We start from the raw sequence: 24,138 nt of genomic DNA, 5'->3' as shown, positions 1-24,138 counted from the left end.
GCATGCTCAGAAATGGATATAGACAGGCATTTCTAGGACCCCTGCCCTGCAAACCAGTCTCTCCTGCTTGCTGAGAGTCTCAGTCTTCCCCTTTGTACTCAGTGTGTAGTAGCGGTAGTTTTCAATCCTACTATCCATTAGAATCATGCTTGGATGGAGCTTAGGCATTTGTTTTTCCAAAAATTGGTCAAATCTCAGCTCTACCATGTATCAGCTATGTGATCCAATTCACTTAACCTTTCAACTCTTGGTTTCCTTATTTGTGAAATAGAGATAATAACATTTCATTTGGTTGTCATGAGGATCAAATGAATAATGTTTGTCAAGTGCTTTGTTGGCTGGTGGATGCTCGGGAAATTATAATACAGAAGCTAAGGTAACAGCTGAAGTGTACCATGAGCCTGGCAAGGTATCAAATGCCATATGTTAATTATTTTATCTTCAGAGTCCTTTAAGTACATTTATTTGTACAATGCTCTAAAAATTGCTTTCATTTACCTGTGCTGCATTCTTTTCTTTATCCTTTTGTATACATATTTTTTGTACTTCTTAGCGTATTTATATTTCTTACTCTAGTTTTCAAATGTTATTTACTGGATTCTTTTTTTTCGAGACGGAGTCTTGCTCTGTCACCCAGGCTGGAGCGCAATGGCGCGATCTTGGCTCACTGCAGCTCTTGCCTCCTGGGTTCCAGCTATTTTCCTGCCTCAGCCTCCTGGGTAGCTGGGATTACAGGCACACACCACCACACCCGGCTAATTTTTGTATTTTTAGTAGAGATGGGGTTTCACCATGTTGGTCAGGCTGGTCTCGAACTCCTGACCTCAGGTGATCCACCAGCCTCGGCCTCCCAAAGTGCTGGGATTACAGGTATGAGCCACCGCACTCAGCCTATTTACTGTTTTTTCTATGTTGTTTATCATATATAATTTTAGTAATTACATAATATTCCATTAAGTCGCTATTCTATAATATACTCAGCCATTCCACTATGGCTAAACTGGTTCTTCAGGCATAGAACCCATTTTACTTTGAAACTTCTGATGTACACTGTCAAACTGCCCCTCAAAGCCTGTGCCATTTTATAATAACATGGGGTCAAATTTGACCTGGCTGTGTTATTCTCTGAATTCTCTAATTCTATTAAATGGAATGGGAGTTGTGTGAAATGTTCCTTAAGAAATTAGAAAAATGACAGTGATTCAATCAAGTAACCAATCAATTTAAAAAGCATTTTGATAATGTACTAGGAATTATATACAGAGAAGTCTAAAGTTATAGTGTGACTAAGACAAGAAACAGTAATAGTGATCATGGAATAAAACCCTCTAGTCTATAAAATGACCTATAATACAGATATATCTATATTGCAATAGTTACTATATTGTATCACATACAATCCATTAGTGATCAGCATGGGATGTGTAGAGAAGGGGAACCCCTTGCTCCCCTGCTTTCAGGGTCAGGGCCAGCTCTGGATAAAAGTTGTTACATAGGAGAAGTTGATATTGGCAGACAGTTCCTTCTTACAGAGACCTTGTACTGTGTGCTGCTCCCTATCTGACCTTATGTTACATAACATAGGCTGGAAACAATTAGAGTTTTCCTGGAGATTAATTTTGAGATGCTGATAGCAAAGATCCTCATTCTGCTGGGGCTATTAAGCTGGGAATGTAGGAAGTTGGGGCTGTTGATGACCATCTTCCCTGGCTGTATTTAGGGAGCCAGTTGCAGGAAGAGAAAATGAGGAACAGGGAGAGGGGAGCAAAACCAACAGGTGATGAGAGGGGGAAGGAAGGAGAGAAAAAGTGCTTGAGCGAAACAGTGAGGGGGTAGCTTGACAATTACCATAGTAGCCTGCATTTTGCCTGTAGCCTTTTGGGGTTTAAATACTTCACGTCAAATGTGTGACTTCAATCAGGCAATTTTGGGCGGCAGGCTGAGAGCCAAAACATAGGTGTTTCTTTTTAACTAAGGCCCATGCTCTTGCCATGTCTTGGGTGTCATTCCCTCCTGCAATCTCAGAACCCTATGATCTCTCTCCTCGGTGTTGCTTACCCATTCTAAACAAGCCCTTCTTCTAGTGATTCCATCTTCTTCCTCAGCTCTCACTCTCCTTCCCATTCCAGCCAAACCTCTTGAAAGGGTGTCTACATTCACTCTCTCACACCCTTTTCACCTCAACCTACCCTAACAGGCTTCCACTCACAACCCCCTACTGAAACTGTTGAAAGATTACTAAGGACCTGTCCATGCCAACTCCATGTGCCATTCTTTTTAAATTTATTTTTACATTTTGTAGAGACAGGGTCTCACTTTGTTGCCCAGGCTGGTCTTGAACTCCTGGGCTCAAGTGATCCTCTTGCCTCAACCTCCCAAAGTGCTGGGACTACAGGTGTGAGCCACGGTGCCAAGCCCATGTGGCATTCTTTAGTCCTTGCCTACTTAATCTCTTGACATCATTTGACCTAGCTGACAATTCCTCCCTGCTTGAAAACTTTTTGGTTGGTTTCCATAATACCCGGACACCACATCTTCCTGGCTACTGCTTTTATCTTACCTCCCTGGCTACTGCTTGTCAACCCACTTGCCTGCTTCTCCTCCACCTATAAATGTTGGAGTTGCTGGAGGGCTCTGTCCTGGGTCCTCTTCTCAAGTTGCATTCTCTTCCTATCTTCCCATAAAGAGTCTGATCCACTATTCTAGCTTCAATTACTATCTGTATACCAATGGCTCCCAAATTTGTCTTTAGCTAAGAGACTGCCCCTCTGAGTGTCACAACCACATAGCCAATTCTCCACTTCAGATTTCTGCCTAAATGTATCAAGATATATCAAACTTGATAAGTTTTGAATTAAACTCATCCTCCCCTCCCACCCCCAACTCTTTACCCCTGCCCCAATCTCTTCTTGCCATGTTTCTTTCTTTTTTTGAGACAGGATCTCACTCTGTCACCCAGGCTGGAGTGCAGTAGCATGATCATGGGTCACTACAGTCTCAGCCTCCCAGGCTCAAGTGATCCTCCTGCCTCAGCATCCGAGTAGCTGAGACTACAGGCACCTGCCACCACGCCTGGCTAATTTTTATATTTTTTTGTAGAAACGAGTCCTCACTATGTTGCCCAGGCTGGTCTCTACACTCAAGTGATCCTCCTATCTTGGCTTCCCCTGCGACCACAGGCACGTGCCCTGGCTAATTTTAAAAAGTTTTTTTTTTGTTGTTTTTTTGGTAGAGAGTCTCCCTATGTCACGCAGGCTGGTCTCAAACTCCTGGGCTTAAGCCATCCCCCCACCTTGTCCTCCCAAAGTGCTGGGATTACAGGCATGAGCCACCGCACCTTGTCTCATGCCATTTCTTAACTCCCTAATAGCTCCCTAGTCCACACAGTTGCTCAAGCCAGATTCTGCAAGTCATCCTTGATACTGTCCTCTTCCTCATTCCCTTCAATCTGTCATCAAGACCTGTCAGTTCTACTTCTGAAACGGTTCTTGAATTCATCTGTTTATCTTCATCTCCATCAGTACCACCTGAGTCCTGGCCACCATCTTCTCACCTCTGGACTTTGGCAACAGCTTCATAAACTGGTCTCCCCACACTCGTGCTGTTTCTTCCAGTCCACTCCCCAGAGAGATATTTTATTTTACTAAAAAAATAAAATGGGACTACAGGCACACACCACCACATCCAGCCAATTTTTTTAGTTTTTATTTTTTGTAGAGACAGTCTTGCCATGTTGCCAAGGCTGGTTTCGAACTCCTGGGCTCAAGCAGTACTCCTGCCTCAGCCTCCCAAAGTGTTGGGTTTATAGGTGTGAGCCACCTTGCCTGTCCCCAGAGAAGTATTTTAAAACACAAATCCTCATCTTACCCTGGCTCTGCTTAACAGCCTTCAGAGGCGTCCAGTGGCCCACAGATAATGTCCAAGGCTTTCCTATGATCTACCAGTCTTGTCAGTGTAACCACCTTTGCAAGCTCATTTCAGCCACTCTCCCCTCACCTTCCTCAGCTCCAGCCACGTAGGGTGCTTTGGGTTCCCAAACAGGCCAACCCATCTGTCTTCTCGGGAGCTCTGAATGAGCTGATCTCTCTGCTATTTGCTTCTTCAAGGAACCCTTCCCTGACCACCCATCCAGTTATAATACATCACCCCTTGGCACTGTGGGCTTTTCCTTCACTGCACCCTCTTCTATTTGTTGTTTTTCCTTCTTGTCGGACTGTAAGCCCCAGGAGGGCAGGCACCATGACTGTCTGACACGCTGCTCTGTCACCATTGCCAATCCTGATAGGTACTGATAGGGTGAAGATGGAGTGTCTGGTATCCTCATATCCCAGTCCCAGGACAGCTGTGTGGCCACCTACCATTTGGGGACTGTTTTCTTTTTAAAATTAAAAAAAAATTTAAAGTCTATACGCCATGATTCTGTATGGGGACTGTTTTCTTTTAGCCCCAAAGTCCAACAGCAGCAAATCCTTTAGTGGCTCTTAAAGCTAGAGTTCAGCTGTTTGGAGGAAAGGGTGACAGAGTTGACCCACAGGGTAGATGCGACATCTTCCCCTGGAGCACTAAGGCCAAATAGGAGCCCCCGGACATTTGGGAGCAGGCTTTACGAGCCCTGCCTAAAGCTAAGATGTCATTAGAGTGATTCGTTGCATGCCTGCCTTGTTCTCTAAGGAAGCTTTGGCGTTTTCAAGACAGGCCCTCTCCCCCCTGGCTCATTGTCCTTGTTTTCATTCTGTATAGTGCTGTTATTACGGGTCAGGCCTTCTTGCACTCATGTGAAATCGTTGAGAACCTACCCAATTAGAAAGTTCTGAACAGGGCCTTAGAGGAGTCGGGGCTAGAAAGATGAACCTGGGGCCAGGCACGGGGGCTCATGCCTGGAATCTTAACACTTTAGGAGGCAGGGGCTGGAAGATCACTTGAGCCTAGGAGCTGGAGGTTATGGTGAGCCATGATCACACCGCTGTATTCCAGCCTGGATGACAAAGCAAAACCCAGTCTCTAAAACATAAAAGAAAGACAGGAGGGAAGGAAGGAAGAAAGGAATGAAAGCAAGCCGAATCTGCTCCGAGGGAACCAGTACAGCAAGACAGAATGTAATCAAGTATCTTAAGAGTGGCCTAGGCTTGGCTGGGTGCTGTGGCTCACGCCTGTCATCTCAGCACTTTGGGAGGCCGAGGCAGGCGGATCACTTGAGGTCGGGAGTTCGAGACCAGCCTGACCAACATGGAGAAACCCCGTCTCTACTAAAAATACAAAATTAGCCAGGCGTGGTGGTGCATGCCTGTAATCCCAGCTACTCGGGAGGCTGGGGCAGGTGAATCGCTTGAACCTGGGAGGCGGAGGTTGTGGTGAGCCGAGATTGCGCCATTGCACTCCAGCCTGGGCAACAAAAGCGAAACTCCGTCTCAACAACAACAACAACAACAACAACAACAACAACAACAAAAATTGGCCTAGGCTTTATGGGAAACAAATTGGTTGTGGCTGGCCCTCAGGGAGCAAGCTTTGTGGCATAGCAGCGTAGGCCAAAAGGTCCTCCCCGGAGACAAAATCTGCAGGGGCCACGGGGTGGGAAGCATCAGAAGGCTGCCCACTCTGACTGCAAATACAACAACCTGGAGTGTTCCTAGAAGAGGCAATTTCTTCCGCGTTTGTGTTGGGGACAGCCTGTGTGTGTGAACATTTTCTGCCCTTGCCGCGCAGGGCTGGGTGGACCAGGAACCACCCGCAAAGGAAGAGACTTACTACCTCTTGGCCATGTCTGTCTCCAGAAGAACCGACCTTTCCTGCTCTTTGTGCAACAAGGCACACCTTCCGAGGAAGGAGGCGAACAGGATTTCCATCATTACTACTGCCCTATTAAAACACATACATACACACAACTGTGTAATTAGCCTCTGCAGGAAGGGCGCACAAACAGGATGCGTTCGAGCTGACCCCGGGATGAGCCATCCCTGTAAATATTAGGAAAAAGAACCTCCCCGCCGTGCCCCCGCCTCCGGCCAGGGCCTCTTGGGGATGGCCCTGCAGGGTCACCAGCCCACCGGGGAGGTTGGGAGAGAGGGGGCGGGCGACTCCTCGCCGCGCGGGTTCCGGGCTGGAGCGCCCTCCTCTGCGTCCTCCCAACCTTCCATCCCTCCCCAGGCCAGTCTCCCACGCCTCAGGTGTTTGCTCGGGATGGGCCACTAACCCTTTCCTTTTTGGCCTGCGCCCGGGGTGGCCCCTAACCCGCAGCGCACGGCCAGACCCAGCGCTAGAAGGAGGGCGCGCAGGGCGGCGCAAGCGGGCACTGGACTCCCGGGTGCTTGCGCGGGGATCCACCCACCGCAGGGACGGGCCGCGGACCGCGCGCCACGCCCCCGGGGTCCGGAAGACGCGGGAGCGGACGCGGGGGTTCTGTGAACTTGGAACCTGGCGGCGCGAGGTTCTCGCCGGGGATGAGGCGGCGGCAGCTGCTTCCTGGTTTGAAGCTCGCCGAGTGGGGGAGAGCGTGAGCCTTCGGAGGCGGGGGCAGAAGGCGAAGCAAGAGGAGGCGGGGGAAGAGACGCTTAGGGCTGGAGCTCACCGGACGGGTAGCTCCGGCTCTCCAGGGAGAGGAGCTGCCCGGCCCTGGAGAAGGGGCGAGTCCCGCGCGAGCCCCCGGAAAGCTCCGCGCGCTTGGAAGGGACGGTCGGGCTTCCCCGGCCCGCTGAGGGCTCGGCGGCGGGCTCCCCTCCTTTCCACCTCGGGAGGGAGGGAAGGAGGGGAGGGAAAAGTCCCACGGAGGAGGCAGAATGGCCAGTCGAGGGGCGCTTGGGCGCTGCCTTTCCCCAGGGCTGCCTCGACTCCTGCAGCTGCCCCGAGGGCTGGCCTGAGACGGGACTCCCGGTTCTCCCGCTGCGAACCAGCGCGGCCCCCCGGTGCCGGGGCAGTGGCGCCGGCATGTCGTCTGGCACCATGAAGTTCAATGGCTATTTGAGGGTCCGCATCGGTGAGGCGGTGGGGCTGCAGCCCACCCGCTGGTCCCTGCGCCACTCGCTCTTCAAGAAGGGCCACCAGCTGCTGGACCCCTATCTGACGGTGAGCGTGGACCAGGTGCGCGTGGGCCAGACAAGCACCAAGCAGAAGACCAACAAACCCACGTACAACGAGGAGTTTTGCGCTAACGTCACCGACGGCGGCCACCTCGAGTTGGCCGTCTTCCACGAGACGCCCCTGGGCTACGACCACTTCGTGGCCAACTGCACCCTGCAGTTCCAGGAGCTGCTGCGCACGACCGGCGCCTCGGACACCTTCGAGGGTTGGGTGAGTAGCAGTGACCCCTTCCCTTTGTGTCCACCCAACCCCCGTTCCCCTTATGTTGTTCAAAACTCACCCGGGTCCCGCTTTCCCATCGCTTTGTGGCTGAGGGAATTCCCTCCAGACTTTGGTCCTCGTCCAGGTGGACGCGGCACTGGTGACGCGACCGCGGTGGGTGTGTGCAGGCGCAGGTGTGTCTCCAGGAAGCCAGCCTGGACACGATCCCCTTTCAGGACGGCGGCTTGGCCTAACGGGAAGTCGGGCAGGGGTCCAGGGCGGTCACCCCTTCCGCCCAGTCTTTGGGTAAGGAGCTCCAACTTTCAGCACGCGAGTGATACGTAGGAAAGGCAGGGAAGGAGTGATACGAAAGGGACTTGATTTGGGTAAAGTGCTTCAAGCGCTACTTAGGAGAAAGCCGTACATTCCCGCGAGTATTATTCATAATGTTTATGGATACATGTTGGTTCAGCCGCCCAGACGTGCACACGTGTTTCGGCTTGCACATCCCAGAGGTACATGAGCTACACTGGCAGGGATCTGAGCGCCTGGGTCTGCACGTTGGCAGTTTTATTATTTAGTAGTTTTCCAAGGAGATGAGATTTACATATACTTGCAAGTAACTTAGTCCGAGGTGAGAGTCCTGCAGTATGGGTTTCTGCTGCTATGGGTCTGAGAAGAGGCTGTAAGGACTCCTCAGGAGTTTGTTAACTGCCTTCCCTCCCCCCATCACCAGCCTGTGTTCCTGGGTATTGACGTGTAGCTACCCGCAGCTTCCCACTTGCCTCTGCTTTTCACATAGTTCCCATGAAGCAAAATTTCTGCTGTAAATCAATTAAAACTTCTAGAGCACTCTACACGGTGCTAACATGATTTTACTGCCTAATCCTCACACTGTCTTTGTGATGCAGGTGTTATCGTTCCCACTTTGAGATGATGGAATGATAATTACAATAAAGTAGTCTGGTTTGGCAAAGTGGAGTACGTCATTTGAAGACTCTCAGGAGTTTAATAGTTTAAGTTCTGGAGGGAGTCAGTTTTGAACCCAATATCAGTATTGAAAATCTGTTTGAAATTTACAAGTGATGAAATTGGATGGTGATGAAGGCTCATTTAGGTATTTATTTTACACTTTGTGGAATTGGTAATTTTACCGTATATTTTCTAAAGTTAAAGATGGCTTGTGGAGATATTTGTTCCTTTTAAATAGAAGTACAAAAACCATAATGACTGTTTAACCTTAATCGTCAAATTATATTGAGTTAATTTCCCTTCAGCCTAATTTACTTTGTGGTACTTAGAAGTGGGGACTAGAGAGGAATTGCTAAAATACAGTTAGATATTTACATTTATCCTGTGAATTTCTGGAAACGAAATAGAAGTGAGTGTAGGCATCCAGATGGAATTGTTGAGTTCTATTCGTGTCTGATTAGGAGTTAGGTTGGGCAAAGCTCTAGAGGAACTAGGTTCTGAATTATGGTAGTGCAGATTGGCCAATGGCCATGAGAAGCATCTCTTCCTGGAGAGAGCCTAGACTCGTCCTTCTCAACCGTAATGTGCCCACTTGAATCACCCAGGGACCTTTAAAAAATCCCCACTTTTAAAGATTCTAGATAGGAATCTCTGGCTGTGGGACCCCATTATCCATACTTTTAGGCTCCCCAGGTGATTCCAGTATGCAGTCAAGGTGGAGAACCTGCGGCCTACATGAAGACCAAAAGATGAGGACTTCTTGGTGTCATAAGTGTAGGAAGATCCAGGTTATCTGACTAGGTGGCGTGTACAGAGCTGCTTATTGTTCCACTGGATGAATAAAGGATTCAATGTAAATCAGATTTCAATATTTATAATGGTCTGAAATAATTACACTTAGATGTTTAATATAACCCACTGGTGGTGTTTTGGAAAACGTTGAGTGTTTGGTTGGTAGGGAGGGTCAGCATTTAATTGACCTTGAAACCAACGGTTTTTCATGCATGTGCATGCATCAGAAGGCAGATTTTTTTGTTGTTTTTTTAAAAAAGGTTTTGTGTATTTCAGAACTGTAAGGATAGGGTAGATAGGATGGGCAGAGTGTTGTTTCTTTTCTTTTTAAAGAAAATCTTGTTAAAATATTTGGAAATATATGGAATGCATGCTTGTTTTTTAAAAATTATCCTTTATAGGTTCAAAAATGCTTTAAAAAAATAGAGATGGGGTCTTGCTACCTTGTTGACCAAGCTGGTCTTGAACTCCTGGCCTCAAGCCGTCCTCCCACTTCAACCTCCCAAAGTGCTGGGATTACAGGTGTGAGCCACTGCATCTGGCCCAAAGTTGCTTTTGAAGTTCAGGATTAAAGAAATACTTACTTATCTTTAGTATTTTAAATTGACGTGTAGTTTATTCAGAGAGTTACATGTGAAATAATTGAATTTACTCCATAATAAATTTATGTGTTGCAAGTGGAACTACAGATTACTGACTTAAAAAAAACTATTGAAGTTGCAGGTTCAAAAAAACCCCCAAAACCTAGTGACTTAGTTTTTGCTAGATCCAGAGAAGCTCTTAGCTGTAGGTTATGGATGAGAGGATTCAATATGGTTAAGATCTCAATTCTTCCCAAAGTATTCAATAGATTCAGTATAATCTCAATCAAAATCCAAGTTTGTTGTAGAAATTGACAGACTGACTTTAAAATTTATATGGAAATGTAAAGTACTGAGACCAGTCTAAGAATAGTTGTGAAAAAGAACAAGTTGGGGGACTTACACTATCTGATTTCAAGGCTAACTGTAACATGACCGTAATCAAGATAATGTGGTATTGGAATAAAGAGAGTCATACAGATCAGTGGAATGAATAGAAGAGAGTCTAGAAATAGATCCACACATATATGATCCACTGATTTCTTTTTTTTTTTTTTTTGATCCACTGATTTCTGATAAAGCTGCCAAGAAGGCAACTCAGTGGGGGAAATGATAATCTTTTCAATTAATGGTGCTTGAACAACTGGATAGCCACATACAGTAATATGAGCCTTGACGCTTACCTCACATCCTACAAAGACATTAATTCAAAATGGATTATAGACCTAAATGTAAGAGTTTAACTGTGAAACTTCTATAAGAAAACAAAATTGTAGTGACCTTGGGTTCAGCAAAAATTTTTTAGATAGCGTACAAAAGGCACCAACTATAAAAAAAAATCAGTAAGTTGGACTTTATCAAAATGAAAAACTATTGCTTCCCAGAGAATGTTTAAGAAAATAAAAACCCAAGCCACAAATGGGAGAAAATAACTGCAACATGTAAATGAAAGATGTGTAACATGAATATATAAAAGAACTCTAACAGCACAATAATAATGAGAAAAATACCTAATTTAAAATCCAACAAATGAATTGTAATTTGTCAAATATTTCAATAGGCACTCACCTTCATGCCAAATAGCACATTAAAAGATGCTCAAAATCATGAGTCATTAAGGAAATGCTAATTAAAACCAAAATGAGATCTCAGTATGCTCCCATTAGAAAGGTTAAAATTAATAAGACTCACCATACCAAGTGTTGGTGAGGAAGTGGAGCACCTGGAACTCTCATATGCTACTGTGAGGAATGTAAAATGGTAAATCGTGTTGGAAAATAGTTTGGCAGTTTCTTAAACTATCAAACATATGCCTACTGTATAACTTACTCTTTAGTATTTACTGAAAGAAATGAAACCATTCATACAAAGGCTTGTCCACGAGTGTTCATAGCATCTTTATTTGTAATAACCCCCAAAGTGGAAACAACTCAAATGTCAACAGATGAATGTTTAAACAATTGTGGTTTATCCATACAATGGAATATTACTCAGGAATAAAAAAGATGAACTGTTAACACATGTAACAACAGGAATGAATCTCAGAATAATTATGCTGAGTGAAAGAAGCTAGACAAAAAAGTACGATTTCATTTATGCAAAATTCTAGAAATGAAAAGGAGTCTATAGTGACAGGAAGCACATCAGTGGGTGCCTAAAAATGGAGAGCGGAGGTGAGGGAGGTGGATTACAAAGGAGGCAGAAACTTTTAGGGGAGATGAATATTTGTATTATTCTGATTGTGGCAATGGTTTCACAGTTATATACATATGTCAAAGCTTATTAAATAGTTCACTTTAAGTATGTGCATGTTACTATATGACAATTATACCTGAATAAATCTGTGGGGAAGAAAACCAATAAGGACTTATGCATATTTTACTGAAGATGTTAAGTAAGATGCTAGTAAATGACAGAATTTCAGTTGAACCAAGTCTGACTCTTGAAAACTACATTTCCTCTTTAGTGTAGAAAATATTTATGAGAGTGGGAGCATAGAAAAAACGAAATCACAATAAAACAAGTTAGTTTCTGATTTTTGGACACGGTCTCATTTTCTAAATTATCACTGTCAGTTTTTTTCTGCTGCTTCTAGAACATGTTTATTTTGCATAATTTCTCTGGCTTCCAAAAACTGAAGAATTGCCTCTGTTTAAACTCTATTTTCTTCTTCCGTGTACTTGCTCTTGATTTGCTGACCTTCTAAATGGGGACCAGCATCTAATGCTTAATGCAGAGTGCTGGGGACATGGGGAGGCAGGAGGAGCTGGAGGCTGCGTCATGGAAAGACCTTGGCGCCCCCTCAGGAAGGAAGGACCGGCTTGGCAGGATCCCAGGCTGTTTTCCCGGTTCAACCCTCCTGAAGACATTGTGTTCTCTGCAGCCCTGGAGGGCCGCTTTCTCTCAATTTCTCAGTGAGGTACCTGTTTTGTAATCAGTCCTGTCAGGTGAAGCAGCCATGTTACTACTGGACAATCATGGATTATCTTTTCCCTTCCTTCCTGGATCTAGGTGTCTGAATTTATACCACCAAAATTATTCCAGATTTTCTATCTAGTGGTTCATTCTCTTTTGTACTTTGTAGTGCAGTTGTTTATTCTCATGATTGATTTTTTTCTGAGCCAATTGGAAGGAATGTCTAACACTGACTGATCAACCCACAGTGTTTAAGAGGAAAAACATATTTTAGAATCTTGAGGGAGTTTTATTTCAGTGTATGTGAATTGTATTGGCTATGTAGCATCTTCATTTTCATTGTAAGAAGAATTTTGCTACAGTGGGACCAGCTGCTTCTCATCACAAACAAGTTGTGGCTCAGATATTTTCCCCTTTGGAGAGCATTTTCCTGGCCATAATATTATCTTGCTGTCTTTCGTTGCACTCATTGCTCTCTGAGATCATTTTGTTAATGAATTTGCTTATTATACTTTCCTCCTTTAGATTACAAATGGCTTGAGAGCAGGGACCCACCTCTCTTATTCACTGTCCTAACCCTGGGACAATGTCTCATATGTAGTAAACATTAAATATTTGTTAAACAAAATTTTATGTGATTGGGGGACAAGTAAAGTGTAAGTACTTTGGGAGCATCTTTCCATCTTTCTAAAAGAAATAAATGAAAATAGTTGAGGAGTTACTGGATGAACAGTATTCCTCTGTTAAATCATTCAATGACATACCAATATGTGCTTGAAAGACTGGGCCTGACTGCTGTATTCTTTGAATATGGTAATGGATTGAAAACCTTGTCTATGGAAAATTCCCTGCTCTTACGTCATTTTAAAAGACTATGATTTTAAAACTTGTAATACGTTATAACGTTTTTCGCTTGTAATTTTCATGCCCAAAATGTTAAAGTCAGGGCAGAAGCAAGACATCAGCATTTAAAAGGTTGTGCCTCAGACTTGGAGAGGAATGAGGTTGGTGGGTGGAACGTGAATCATTTTATCTTATGCAACTCTTAGTGAAGTTTTGGTATCTAGTAAGTATTTAGAATGGTGATTAGTGGTGATGGTAAAAGTGTGGTGCATTTTTATGAGAAGAGAAGCATTTGTGTAGAATAATACAGGTGCCTGGGATTTTTGGTAGTCCTTTTTTATTTAATAAAGCAACTGGGGCCAGGTGCTATGGCCCGCATCTGTAATCCCTGCACTTTGGGAGGCCAAGGCGATAGGATCCCTTGGGCCCAGGAGTTTGAGATCAGCCTAAGTAAAATAGTGAGACCCCATCTCCACAAAAAAATAAAATTAGCCAGGCACGGTAGCACATGCCTCTAGTCCCAGCTGGGAAGCTGAGGTGGGAGGATCACTTGAGTCTGGGAGGTTGAGGCTGCAGTGAGCCATGATCATGTCACTGCACTCTAGCTTAAATCACAGAGCAAAACCATGTCTCAAAAAAAAAAAAAAAAGAAGCTGAAAAAACAGTCAACTAGATTGTGTTCCCCTTTTGTGTTGACTTCTTAGCTCCACTTTATTAGAATGTGATAAAAATAAGGCCTAAGTGGAAACTCAATCCCTGCCCATGGTTTTCCACTCTTATCATTATTGTATCCAAAATAGTCTTTCTCAATTGCCAAACCAATAGTCATTTCTTTACTTAAAACTCCTCTGTGGTTCTCCACTGCTCTTAGATAAACTCCAGAGTCTTTTTTTTTTTTTTTTTTTTTTTTTTTTTTTTTTTTTTGGAGACAGAATCTCTCCATTGCCCAGGCTGGAGTGCAGTGGTACGATCTCGGCTCACTTCAGCATCCGCCTCCCAGGTTCAAGTGATTCTCCTGCCTCAGCCTCTCAGTAGCTGGGATTACAGGCACGCACCACCACACCTGGTTAATTTTTATATTTTTGGTAGAGTCAGGGTTTTGTCATGTTGGCCAGGCTGGTCTCAAACTACTGACTTCAGGTGATCCGCCTGCCTTAGCCTCCCAAAGTGCTGGGATACAGGCATGAGTCACTGCACCCAGCCAAAGTCCAGAGTCTTTAAAATGGTATAGGATGTTCTCCATGATCTATACCCTGTTTTCCTCTTGAGCCTTTTCTCTTACATTTCCCCAGATTACAATGAGCATCTTTCAGTTCCTCAAAAGGAGGAACACTTTGCTTTGCTAATTCTTACTTGTGCTTCAGGTCTCATTATGGACATTAATTACCCAGACAACTGTCCCTGATGTGCCAGTCTGGGTTTGGTCCTCCTCCTAGTGTTCCCTCAGTATCCTGAGATCTCTTTTGCCGCTGTCTCCTCCAACCTGAAAGAACGGACGTATGAATGGATTGGCCTCTAATGGAAGCGTGTGACACTGGTCACAGGGAGTTCAGGGTGTAGTTGTTTGAATAATTGACTAAGATTCATCCGCTTGGCTCTTGTAGTAGTGACTCTGACAGACTACTACATGTTTCTATTTGAAATGCCAAGCCCTAGGTGAGCATCCACTGAGCATGTACTAAGTACCAGGCATTGTGCTCTATCCTGTAAAGTCAAGTGGACAGGACACACATGACCCATTCTTTCTTAGGGCTTGTAATTCCAAGGGGGAGGGAGATTGGGATAAAAAGCAAACAAAAGCAACTAGGGAATTACAGAAGTACTTACAGGCAGGTAAGCCCCTGGTTTGGGGAGGTCGGGAACATCTTCCTGGATGAAAAACAAAGAGCTGACTTTTAAGGACCCGGCAGAGAGAGCCACAGCCTGCTTCAGTTAAGTGACTGTGAACAGTCTTTGCTCAAGAGAAGAAAAGGAACTTCTGACCTGATAATGTTTCCCAGAGGGACATCGCAGATGCCCTTTTGAAAGGTAAATGTTCCTGACCTACAGAAATGTTTCCATCTTTGGAAAGTTTGGGAGGGAACTGTTTGCATGCTTGTGAACAGATGACCTGCAAAAGAACTTTTGACTCTGCAAAGGCAGAAAGTAGGAACACTATATTTGAACCATCAAATACCTTAACTTTTGTATAGAGCATAAAATAATCATAGATGTTGAAGCAGGATGATCATCTAATTCAGAACAACAACAAAAATCCTGATAGCTCTTAGGCCTGCAGACAGCCTGTAGGTATATTCATTTGGCACAGATGTTTTTAACATTGAAACTGAAGGCATTTAGTGCTGTGGTGCTGCAGTTTGCCACAGATCCCACCACTCCCTGTTATGAAGCCAACTCTCTTGACTCATTACTTGCTTGGACCTGGGACATTTTAAATTTTGTGACATTGTAGCTCAAGCCTTTGTTTTCAGAATGTGGGAACCAAAGTTCCAGCCAAATCATTACTGTTGCCCTAACAGGGGTGTCCAATCTTTTGGCTTCCCTGGGCCACGTTGGAAGAAGAATTGTTTTGGGTCACACATAAAATATGCTAACACTAACGATAGCTGATGAGCTAAAAAAAATCCTCAAAAAAGTCTCGTAATGTTTTAAGAAAGTTTACAAATCTGTGTTGGGCTGCATTCAAAGCTGTCCTGAGCTGCATGCAGCCTAGGGGCTGTGGGTTGAACAAGCTTGCCCTAGCTCATGAGAAGTGTGATATACCTACATTTAATATGTATTAATATCTATCTAATCTATATCTATAAAAATATAGATATACTTACTTAGATTTATTTAGATATGTAATAATTTATTAATTTATAAAATGCATTAGTTTAGATGTATATTTACTTAGATTTTTACTTACATATATATTTGTGTCCTAGTATTTCAGAGAAAGCTAGCTTACTAGTAAATATATGGGGAGTTAACTTTTACTGCAAATTAGTATTATATTAACTATCCAATTTAAAAAGAAAACCAACTCTGCCAGGCTGGTGTGGTGGTGTGCACCTGTAGTCCCTTCTACTGGGGAGGCTGAGGCAGGAGGATCGCTTGAGCCTAGGAGTTCAAGGCTGCAGCGAGAGCTATGATCAAGCTGCTGCTCTTCAGCCTGGGCAACAGAGTGAGACTTTGTCTCAAAAAAAGAAAAAAACAACAACAAAAAAACCCTCTTTTTATTTCAGTATACAACTCCCAGCAATAGGGGAACGCTGTACTTTAATGGGAGTCAGGAGAACTGGGTTCAAGCTGTGACCTTAGGCAAGCGTCTACTTATCTGGGTCTCATTTCCCTGTTATATTGTGAGGCGGCTGCACTAAACGATCTCCAAAGACCTTTACATCTCTAAAGCCTCTGCTTCCATGTATTAGGCAATTACATAATTTCTTCCCTTTTGGAGTAATTGGTTTGGTTTAAACTGTCAAAATGAATTATGTGTTATCCAAGTTAGTAACTCCTAAGAATTAAATTGGTCCAAATCTAAATTGCTTAGAGTTGGAGAGGATTTAGCTCACACCTAAGTGACTTGTATAGCATTGCTAGTGATGTTGGTATTTTCTTGGTTTAGAATCAGCCTTAAGGAAATACATTTCAAGCCATGCAGTTGTATTTCTTGATTTACGCTAATACACTCCTTGTTCTATGGGATGGTTGTAAGTTATGTCCCTGTTACAGCAAGTCAGAGAGAGACTGAGAATCCCACTGTTTTGCTAGAAGCCATTCTCACTAGTATGGCAATTACAGCATTATTGTCCGAAAGTATCTGTAGCTACCAGTCTATGTATCCACCCAGGGTGATGACAAATACTACAAATCACTGTAGGACAGACATTTTAATTAGAGGGAGGAATGAGCCCAAGGGTATTGACTATGGTAGTGTTTAAGTGCTGTGTTAAAGAATTTTATGAGACGGGAGATTTTTGTTGAGAATCATGGTCCTATCTGGAGATATTTATCAAGATTATTATGTTAGTGTGCTTCTGTAGCACCAGTAAATTAGAGCAGTATCTGTCAAAGCACATAGGACTTTTGTAGTAGAAAGCCCACTTAATAGGAAGATTACCAGCAATGCTTTTATTATGTACTGCCTTCCCAAAAGTTCCTTTGATTGCATATAAGTTTTACCCTTGCACACCTTTGACCTCACAGGGAGATAAATGCTTAAAAGTTACCAAAGATGTTTAGTTTGTGCTTGTGGTAAAAAATTAAGAAATTTGCCAGAGCATAAAACCATGGTCAACATGAGCCCTGTCATAATTGCATTAATAAAATAAGTCCAGGTGAGAGTGAGCATATTCTATACCTTGTACTGTATTTCCAATTTCAGACCTAGCCTCTGTTCTCCAGGCACTTAAACAAAAACCGCAAAGCTGCATATTTATTCGTAAGTCACATCTGTCTCTTGTACTTGCATAGCTCTGTCTCTCCACCTCTCGTTCGCAAGCACTTAAGTATGATACACTTTTTCCTTACAATGGACTTTGGTTTTTGCGTCTGTGATGTTAGAGGGCTGGGCCCCTTGAGCTCTGTGGTCCTTCCGGTGTCAGAGTTTTGTGGTTCTGGTAATGGTTCCGTTGGACAATGGAAATTCTTCTCCCTTCTGAAATATATTCAGGAGACTTCTGATACTCAGATTTGTTCTGGGCTCTGAAATTATTTTGGGAAGCATACCCAAAAGTCATATGTGTATTAGCCTAATTCCATAAACAGAATACATTTATTTATTTGCAAACTGTGGGCCTCTTAGATGCTTTAATATAGATTACTGTTGTTTAATTATGGTGCAGAAGAGTTGAGAGCAGATTCCATCCAAAGCAGTGCTTTTGAAACTGTTGTCGAGCCCTAGACCCTTTTAGAGATGATGAGAGCTGTGGAGCTGTTTCTGGAAAAATGCACATATGTGCACATTATGATATTCTGGGAACAATGTCATCAGATTAGTAGCCCTCCTAAAGCCTTTCCTAAACCTAAAGGACACTGGACCTCAGGTTGAGAAACCTCAGTTGAAAGGGTTCAAAAATAAGGCTTTTATTAATTCCTAACATTCAGGGTGTGGTTCTAGTGTTTTCTTTTGTATTTGAGGACATTTTCACTTCAATTAATTATAGAAAATAGTTAGTAGAAAACAGGAGCTAGGAGCTATAAATTTTAGAGAAAAAGATGTTCTTAAAAATGTGTTCTCACTTATGGCTCCTGGTGAAATATACTAGATGATGACCCATTTTAGGACCTATTTGGTTGTGTTATTTAGGTATTTTCAAAAGCCTCTATTTTTTGAAAGAGTTTCTTTGAGGTTTGCAGTAGATGAAAACTTAAAAAAACAAAACTAGGACAGTTTGAGTGACCCTGGCTTGGTATCTTTTGTTAATATAAACTTTTCCCTTGTAAAAAGAAATAGGATTCATCTTTTTCATACACTTTTTCTTAAAACACACTCTTTTTGAGCTGCAGTGGGCATTATGGTGCTCTGCTGTGTTAGTCTAAGACAAAATGATGAGATTGGTGAGGGCTGCCTGATCCTCTTACCCTTTGAGCCCCAGTCTCCCATGGTCTGGGTCCCCGTGACCCAACAGGTTTTTTGGTCTCTCTGGAATTCCAGTTCACTCAGCCAGCATCTTACAGGCAACCTGATGTTGGTGGAAATTGAGCTGAATGGAGATTGTCCACAGAGCAGCCCCCCTAGCTAAAGGTAAAGTGAGACTCCAGCTCTCTGGACTTCAGGCCAAGATTCTTTCCCGACTCCACCTCAGTGTGTGGTGGAGGCAGCAGGGAAGCCATCCAGTCAGTCATTCATAGGTGTTTATTAAGTACCTACCTTGTGCCCTAGCCTGTTCTAGGTGTTACAGGTAGGGCAGAGAATGCAAGACCCAGCATCTCGGCTCTCTAGCACTGCTGCCCTAGCACAGGGAGGTGGATAACAAGCAGGCAAACTCACGATGAAGAAAATGACAAATGCTGGGTAGGTACCAAGTGGAGAATCAAAGCAGGGTGACTTGATTCAGTGTGACAAGGTGGCTGCTTTACCTGGAGTGGTCGCTGTCTGCAAATGACAGGTAAAGCACAGTGCAGCAGAGTTGCAGCACAGAGAGGGTGACAATTCAGCTGAGGCCTGACTGACAAGAAGCACACAGCCCTGTGAAGATTAGAGAAAGAGCATTCCAAGCAGAGGCAACAAAGGCCCTACTATGGGAACAAGCTTGGCAGGTGGAAAAACAATGGAGGGTGGTAGAAAGAGAGTCGGCTTGGTGTCAGAAAGCTTGGGGCATTGTCTCAGATCTGTTGCTTCCTAGGAGTGTGAACGATGAGCAAGTCCCTCCATCTCTGAAGATTAGTTTTCTCTTCTGGGAAATGGTGCTAATGTTTGCTATTAACTACATTAAACATGCCCAGCACAAGAGAGGCACTGGAGAAATGCTAGCTTTGATTGCTTTTTAAATTAATTAATTAATTAAATTTTTTTAGAGACGGGCTTGCCATGTTACCCAGGCTGGTCTTGAACTCCTGGGCTCAGGTTATCCTGCTTCAGCCTCCCAAAATGCTGGGATTATAGGCAAGAGCCACCACTCCTAGCCTGGTTGCTTTTTTTATTTAAATCTTTAACAAAATTATTTATTTATTTATTTATTTTCTCTAATCTTGGCAGGCAAAGCTTTGGTTGCTTTTAATTTCCTGAGGAAATGAATATTTTGACAAGGGCCTTCTGAAAAGAATCGTACTGGCTGAGGAAAGATACCCATAGGGTTGCCTCTTAGAAAACAGGGTGGTGGTGTGAAAGTTTCTTGGGGTGGGGTAGGGTATAGTCTTGTTGGTGCTCTCAAATGACATCATAGAAGCATCTGGTTATCTCCACCTCCTTCAGTAACATGTTTTCTAAAGAGAGGATGGGGAAAGGAAACAAAGACTCTGAAGTTTATTCCGTATTTTTCAGTTTCTGAAAAGTATATTTGTTTTCTATGGACTCATAAATATTAATGGAAAGTTTCAATAATTTAGATGGACAGGATAATTGCATTGTAGTGGTATAACTGATGGGGCCCCAACTTGTTTTTATTTGTTACAGAACTATACATTTATGGCTGAGAATTAATAAACATACTAACAGTAATCGTAAAGGAAATAAAACCTCAGCCATTGTAAAAAAAAATAAAAATAAAAAAACCCACACCCTCTCCCCACCCCCCCCCCACCAAAACTAGATATAATTGATTCTTGCTTACTTCTGAAAGCTCATTTACTTTTTTGATTATAATTTTGTGAACTAACTCTGGGTAATTTTGCCTATTTTGAATAGTTTTAGATAATGCCTATTTTGGCATCTCCCTGAATATTTCTGACCCCATCCCTTCAACATTTATTTGGTCTGTGTTTAAAGAAGACACATTAACATTTGCCTAAGTCACATGAATTAGGATGCAGAATCTATAATTACGGACTAATGATACACAAATACAGGCTTTGGGTAATATTTATTGGACAACTACCATAATTATCAGTGCATCATAGTGTGATGGTTGGGTGTCAGCCAGATTGGGGTTCAGCTATTCATTCTGCCTCTTATTAGCAGGGATAATTTAACCCCTGCAAGCCTGTTCTCTCATCCACAACACAGTACCTGCCTCACAGGGTTACTTCAGAACACAGTGAGGACTTAATGTAAACCATCTACACAGGGCATGACATATACTACCACAGAAAAATCATTGTTGATGTCACCATCATTACCACCATTCTACCCTCAGCACTTCAATATGAAGTGATGGGCCCAGCCCTTTTCTGAAGTTAACTTTGAAAGCAGATATTTATTTACATAGAATTTAAGAGAAGGGATTTTTGAGTACAACTTCCTCACTGGTTTTGCTTTTTATGTAGGATTCTGGAATGTAAATCAGTAGGAGATTTCTAGTTACTGGTGGAAGAGAAGATGGCTTCCTTATCCTGGAATCACAGCGATTGGGGGTAAATTCTATACATAGGTCCTCTCTGAAAGATCTTGCAAGGAATACGGGAAAATGAAGCTGGAATTATTATAGTTACAATGTTGGCTAAAGTTGGTTCATGGAACACCTTGAAATTAAATCTGTTGGTTTGCTTATTCAATATTGGACAGCAGAGGGTCTGAGTTAGAACCAACAAACCAGAAATAAGTCAAGTTGCAATATTTAGCCGCAAAGGACAGAAAGAGGCCTTTGAAAAGCTGAAGTGAGTACTTTTACTGCTGTAATTAAGGGAAATAATGCTCTACAGGCTCTTTCAATTGGCATTAAAATATATTTTCCTTGATTAGTTTGAATATCCAATACAAGTTGGTGGATGTGAATTGTTCTGTCATGCTTTCAAGGAGGAAAACTCTACTTTTAAAAGTGCGTCATTAGGGCCGGGTGTGGTGGCTCCTGCCTGTAATTCCAGCACTATGGGGGTTGAGGTGGGTGGATTGCTTGAGGTCTGGAGTTCGAGACCAACCTAGCCAGCGTGGTGAAACTCTGTCTCTACTAAAAATACAAAAATTAGCTGGGCTTGGTGGTACGCACCTGTAATTCCAGCTACTCAGGAGGCTGAGGCATGAGAATCGCTTGAACCCAGGAGGCAAGGTGGAGGTTGCAGTGAGTCGAGATTGTGGACTCCAGCCTGGGTTACAAAGTGACAGTCTGTCTCAAAAAAAAAAAAAAAAAAGTGCATTGTTTGAATATGGATTTATAGATGTATTCAAGGACACCAACAATTTTTTTTTTTTTTTTTTTTTGAGACAGGGCCTCACTGTGTCCCCCAGGCTGGAATGTAGTGGTGTGAACATGACTCACTGCAGTCTCAACCTCCTGGGCTCAAGTGATCCTCCTGCCTTAGTCTCCTGAGTAACTGGGACCACAGGTGTGTGCCACCAAGCTCAGCTAATTTTTTAATGTAGAGACAGGGTCTTGCCATGTTGCTTAGGCTGAACATTTGATTTGGCTTGCAGAAAATATGAAGTACTTTTTTTCCTATGTGGACTCAATTAAACAAAAAATTTTATTTTACAGAGATAGGATCTTACTCTGTTGCCCAGTCTGGAGTGCAGTGGTACATACAATCTTAACTCACTGTAACCTTGACCTCCTGGGCTCAAGTGATCTTGCCTCAGCCACCTGAGTAGCTGGGACTACGGTCATGCACCACCGTGGTTGGCTAATTAGAAAACCTTTTTTCTTATAGAGGTAGGGTCTCACTATGTTTCCCAGGCTGCTCTCTAATTCCTGACTTCGAGTGATGCCACCCTTCGTGGCCTCCCAAAGTTCTGGGATTACAGTCATGAGCCACCATGCCCCACCTGGGGACTCATTTGAAGGTGATCATTTCTACTTTTATTTGTTTACTGGACACTTGTTCTGGGACCTAGATCTTTCACAGGTGATTTTAAGCTAAAGGTTTCTGAACTGTATATGTACAATATTTCAGAAGAAAAATTTCCTTTGCTTCATAGTACGGCACAACAGTGTTTGCATTTGATGTTTAGCGTAGCCTTGGTTTTGGTTGTTCAGAGAAGCCTATGTTAGCTCTTTGGCTGTGCCAAGAATATATTGTTTTTGAGTCTCCTTGCCGGGCCTCCTCGCCTTCTTGTCATGCACATCCTGTACCTGGGTTGTGGTTGTATTGATTTGCTGGGGCGCTGCTGTTGCAAATGTCTGGAGTGAATGAGAATGTTTGTGGGTGTCTGCCCTCACCTTGGCCACTGACCTGCTTTCAGCCCTGAAGTACTGCCATCTGCATGAACATTAGGGACCCCCAGCCTCCCCCACCACCTGGTAAAGTGCCCTGCACATGCTTGGGATTCAGGAAATGTTTGTAGAGAGAAAAAATTCCTTATCATTCCTTATCATTCTCTGTCTTGAGTCTGAATCATGATTCAAACACTTTTGCTAAAAGGTTTTCCCTTGAAAAATTCATATTTCAGATATAGATATACTTTTTTTTGGTATATGTGAGTTTAAGAGCAGCCTCAGGAGTAGTTTAGAGAGAATGAATATGCCAGTATAGTTTTTATTCCCTTGATTACTTAAATAAGTATTAAAGGTGTGTGAAAAGATCAGCTGAATCCCAGGTTCCTCAAACAAAATGTTAACTTTTGTTTGGGTGATAAGAGATGGATTTCAAAATGGGAAAAAGCGAGACTGAAACCATCATCCAGCACAGACTATGTCAGGAATGTATTAATGACAGCCTGCCCTTGATAAGAACAGGACACCAACAGGGGGCATAAACAAGATCTAGGTACAACTGTGACCTTGAGTTTAAGTTGCCATTTAAACTCATTTTCCTTAAACCGTCCTTTTCTGGCAAAATAAGTGACTCCTGAAGTTGCCTCATTAGAACTCTAATATGCATTTTTCTCTCTGAAATGTTTCAGATGGGTATTGACTCCTTCTGTTGTCATTTGGTCCTATAGGACCAAACTTGTATATGTAGAATTTTATTTTAAAATAGGAAAAATCATGATTCTGAAAAATTGTGCCTGTCAAGATATTAAATGACTGTTCCCATTAATATTATTGCCATTAATATTTTGAAGTCAAATTACATAGTGACAGCTCTCTGCCTGAATGATACTTAATGTTACAAGGAAGAAACTGTCTGAGAGAATTGGAAGAGATGCTAATGAGGCCTCCCCACCACTTTCCCTTTTAAGCCCCTCACCTATCACCTACTCCTCCATCCCCTAGACTTAAGTAGGTTCCCTTACTTTTCTTCTGCTTGGGCCATTGTTTAGAAAGGTCTGAGTCTTGGGATGAGCTGACCTCCTGTTCAGGCTTAGCCCTCCACCTGCTCTGCCTGAGTCCCCTCTGTGTTCTCCCTGGGCCAGGCCTTCCCTTCTGTGTTTTCATCCTCTCCTGTCCTCCTGACACCTTCATTTAATTTTAACTTTTTTTTTTTTTGAGACAGAGTCTCACTCTGTCGCCCAGGCTGGAGTGCAGTGGCACAATCTTGGCTCACTGCAAGCTTCACCTCCCGGGTTCACACCATTCTCCTGCCTCAGCCTCCCAAGTAGCTGGGACTACAGGCGCCCACCACCACGCCAGGCTAAATTTTTGTATTTTTAGTAGAGACAGGGTTTGACCATGTTAGCCAGGATGGTCTCGATCTCCTGACCTCATGATCCGCCTGCCTCAGCCTCCCAAAGTGCTGGGATTACAGGCGTGAGCCACCATGCCCAGACTTTTTGGTTTTTTGTTTTTTTTTTTTTAAA

General features: G+C 43.3%; 1 protein-coding gene and 1 long non-coding RNA gene across 6 annotated transcripts in view; one reads left to right on the top strand and one right to left on the bottom strand.

Annotated features, from left to right (window-relative positions):
* The window catches only part of LOC116484530 (uncharacterized), a 28,277-nt gene extending 20,636 nt beyond the window's left edge, over positions 1 to 7,641 (bottom strand). For both annotated transcript variants that reach the window (XR_004252627.2, XR_009210234.1), the window contains exon 1: positions 7,358 to 7,641. This is a non-coding gene — a long non-coding RNA (uncharacterized LOC116484530). The remainder of the gene's footprint in view (positions 1 to 7,357) is intronic.
* Positions 6,402 to 24,138, top strand: part of PRKCH (protein kinase C eta) — a 262,819-nt gene continuing 245,082 nt past the window's right edge. For 3 of the 4 annotated variants that reach the window (XM_058429459.1, XM_058429461.1, XM_058429462.1), the window contains exon 1: positions 6,599 to 7,287. In XM_058429459.1, coding sequence (XP_058285442.1) covers positions 6,925 to 7,287 — 363 coding nt within the window. In that variant the 5' untranslated portion in view covers positions 6,599 to 6,924. Of the gene's footprint in view, positions 7,288 to 24,138 lie in introns of all 4 variants that reach the window. The other variant, XM_032179336.2, reaches the window with a different exon arrangement.

This window comes from Hylobates moloch, unplaced genomic scaffold, assembly GCF_009828535.3.
Source record: "Hylobates moloch isolate HMO894 unplaced genomic scaffold, HMol_V3 SCAFFOLD_16, whole genome shotgun sequence".
NCBI lineage: Eukaryota > Metazoa > Chordata > Mammalia > Primates > Hylobatidae > Hylobates > Hylobates moloch.
The sequence above is the reverse complement of the archived record's forward strand: the minus strand, read 5'-3'. Positions and strand labels throughout refer to the sequence as shown.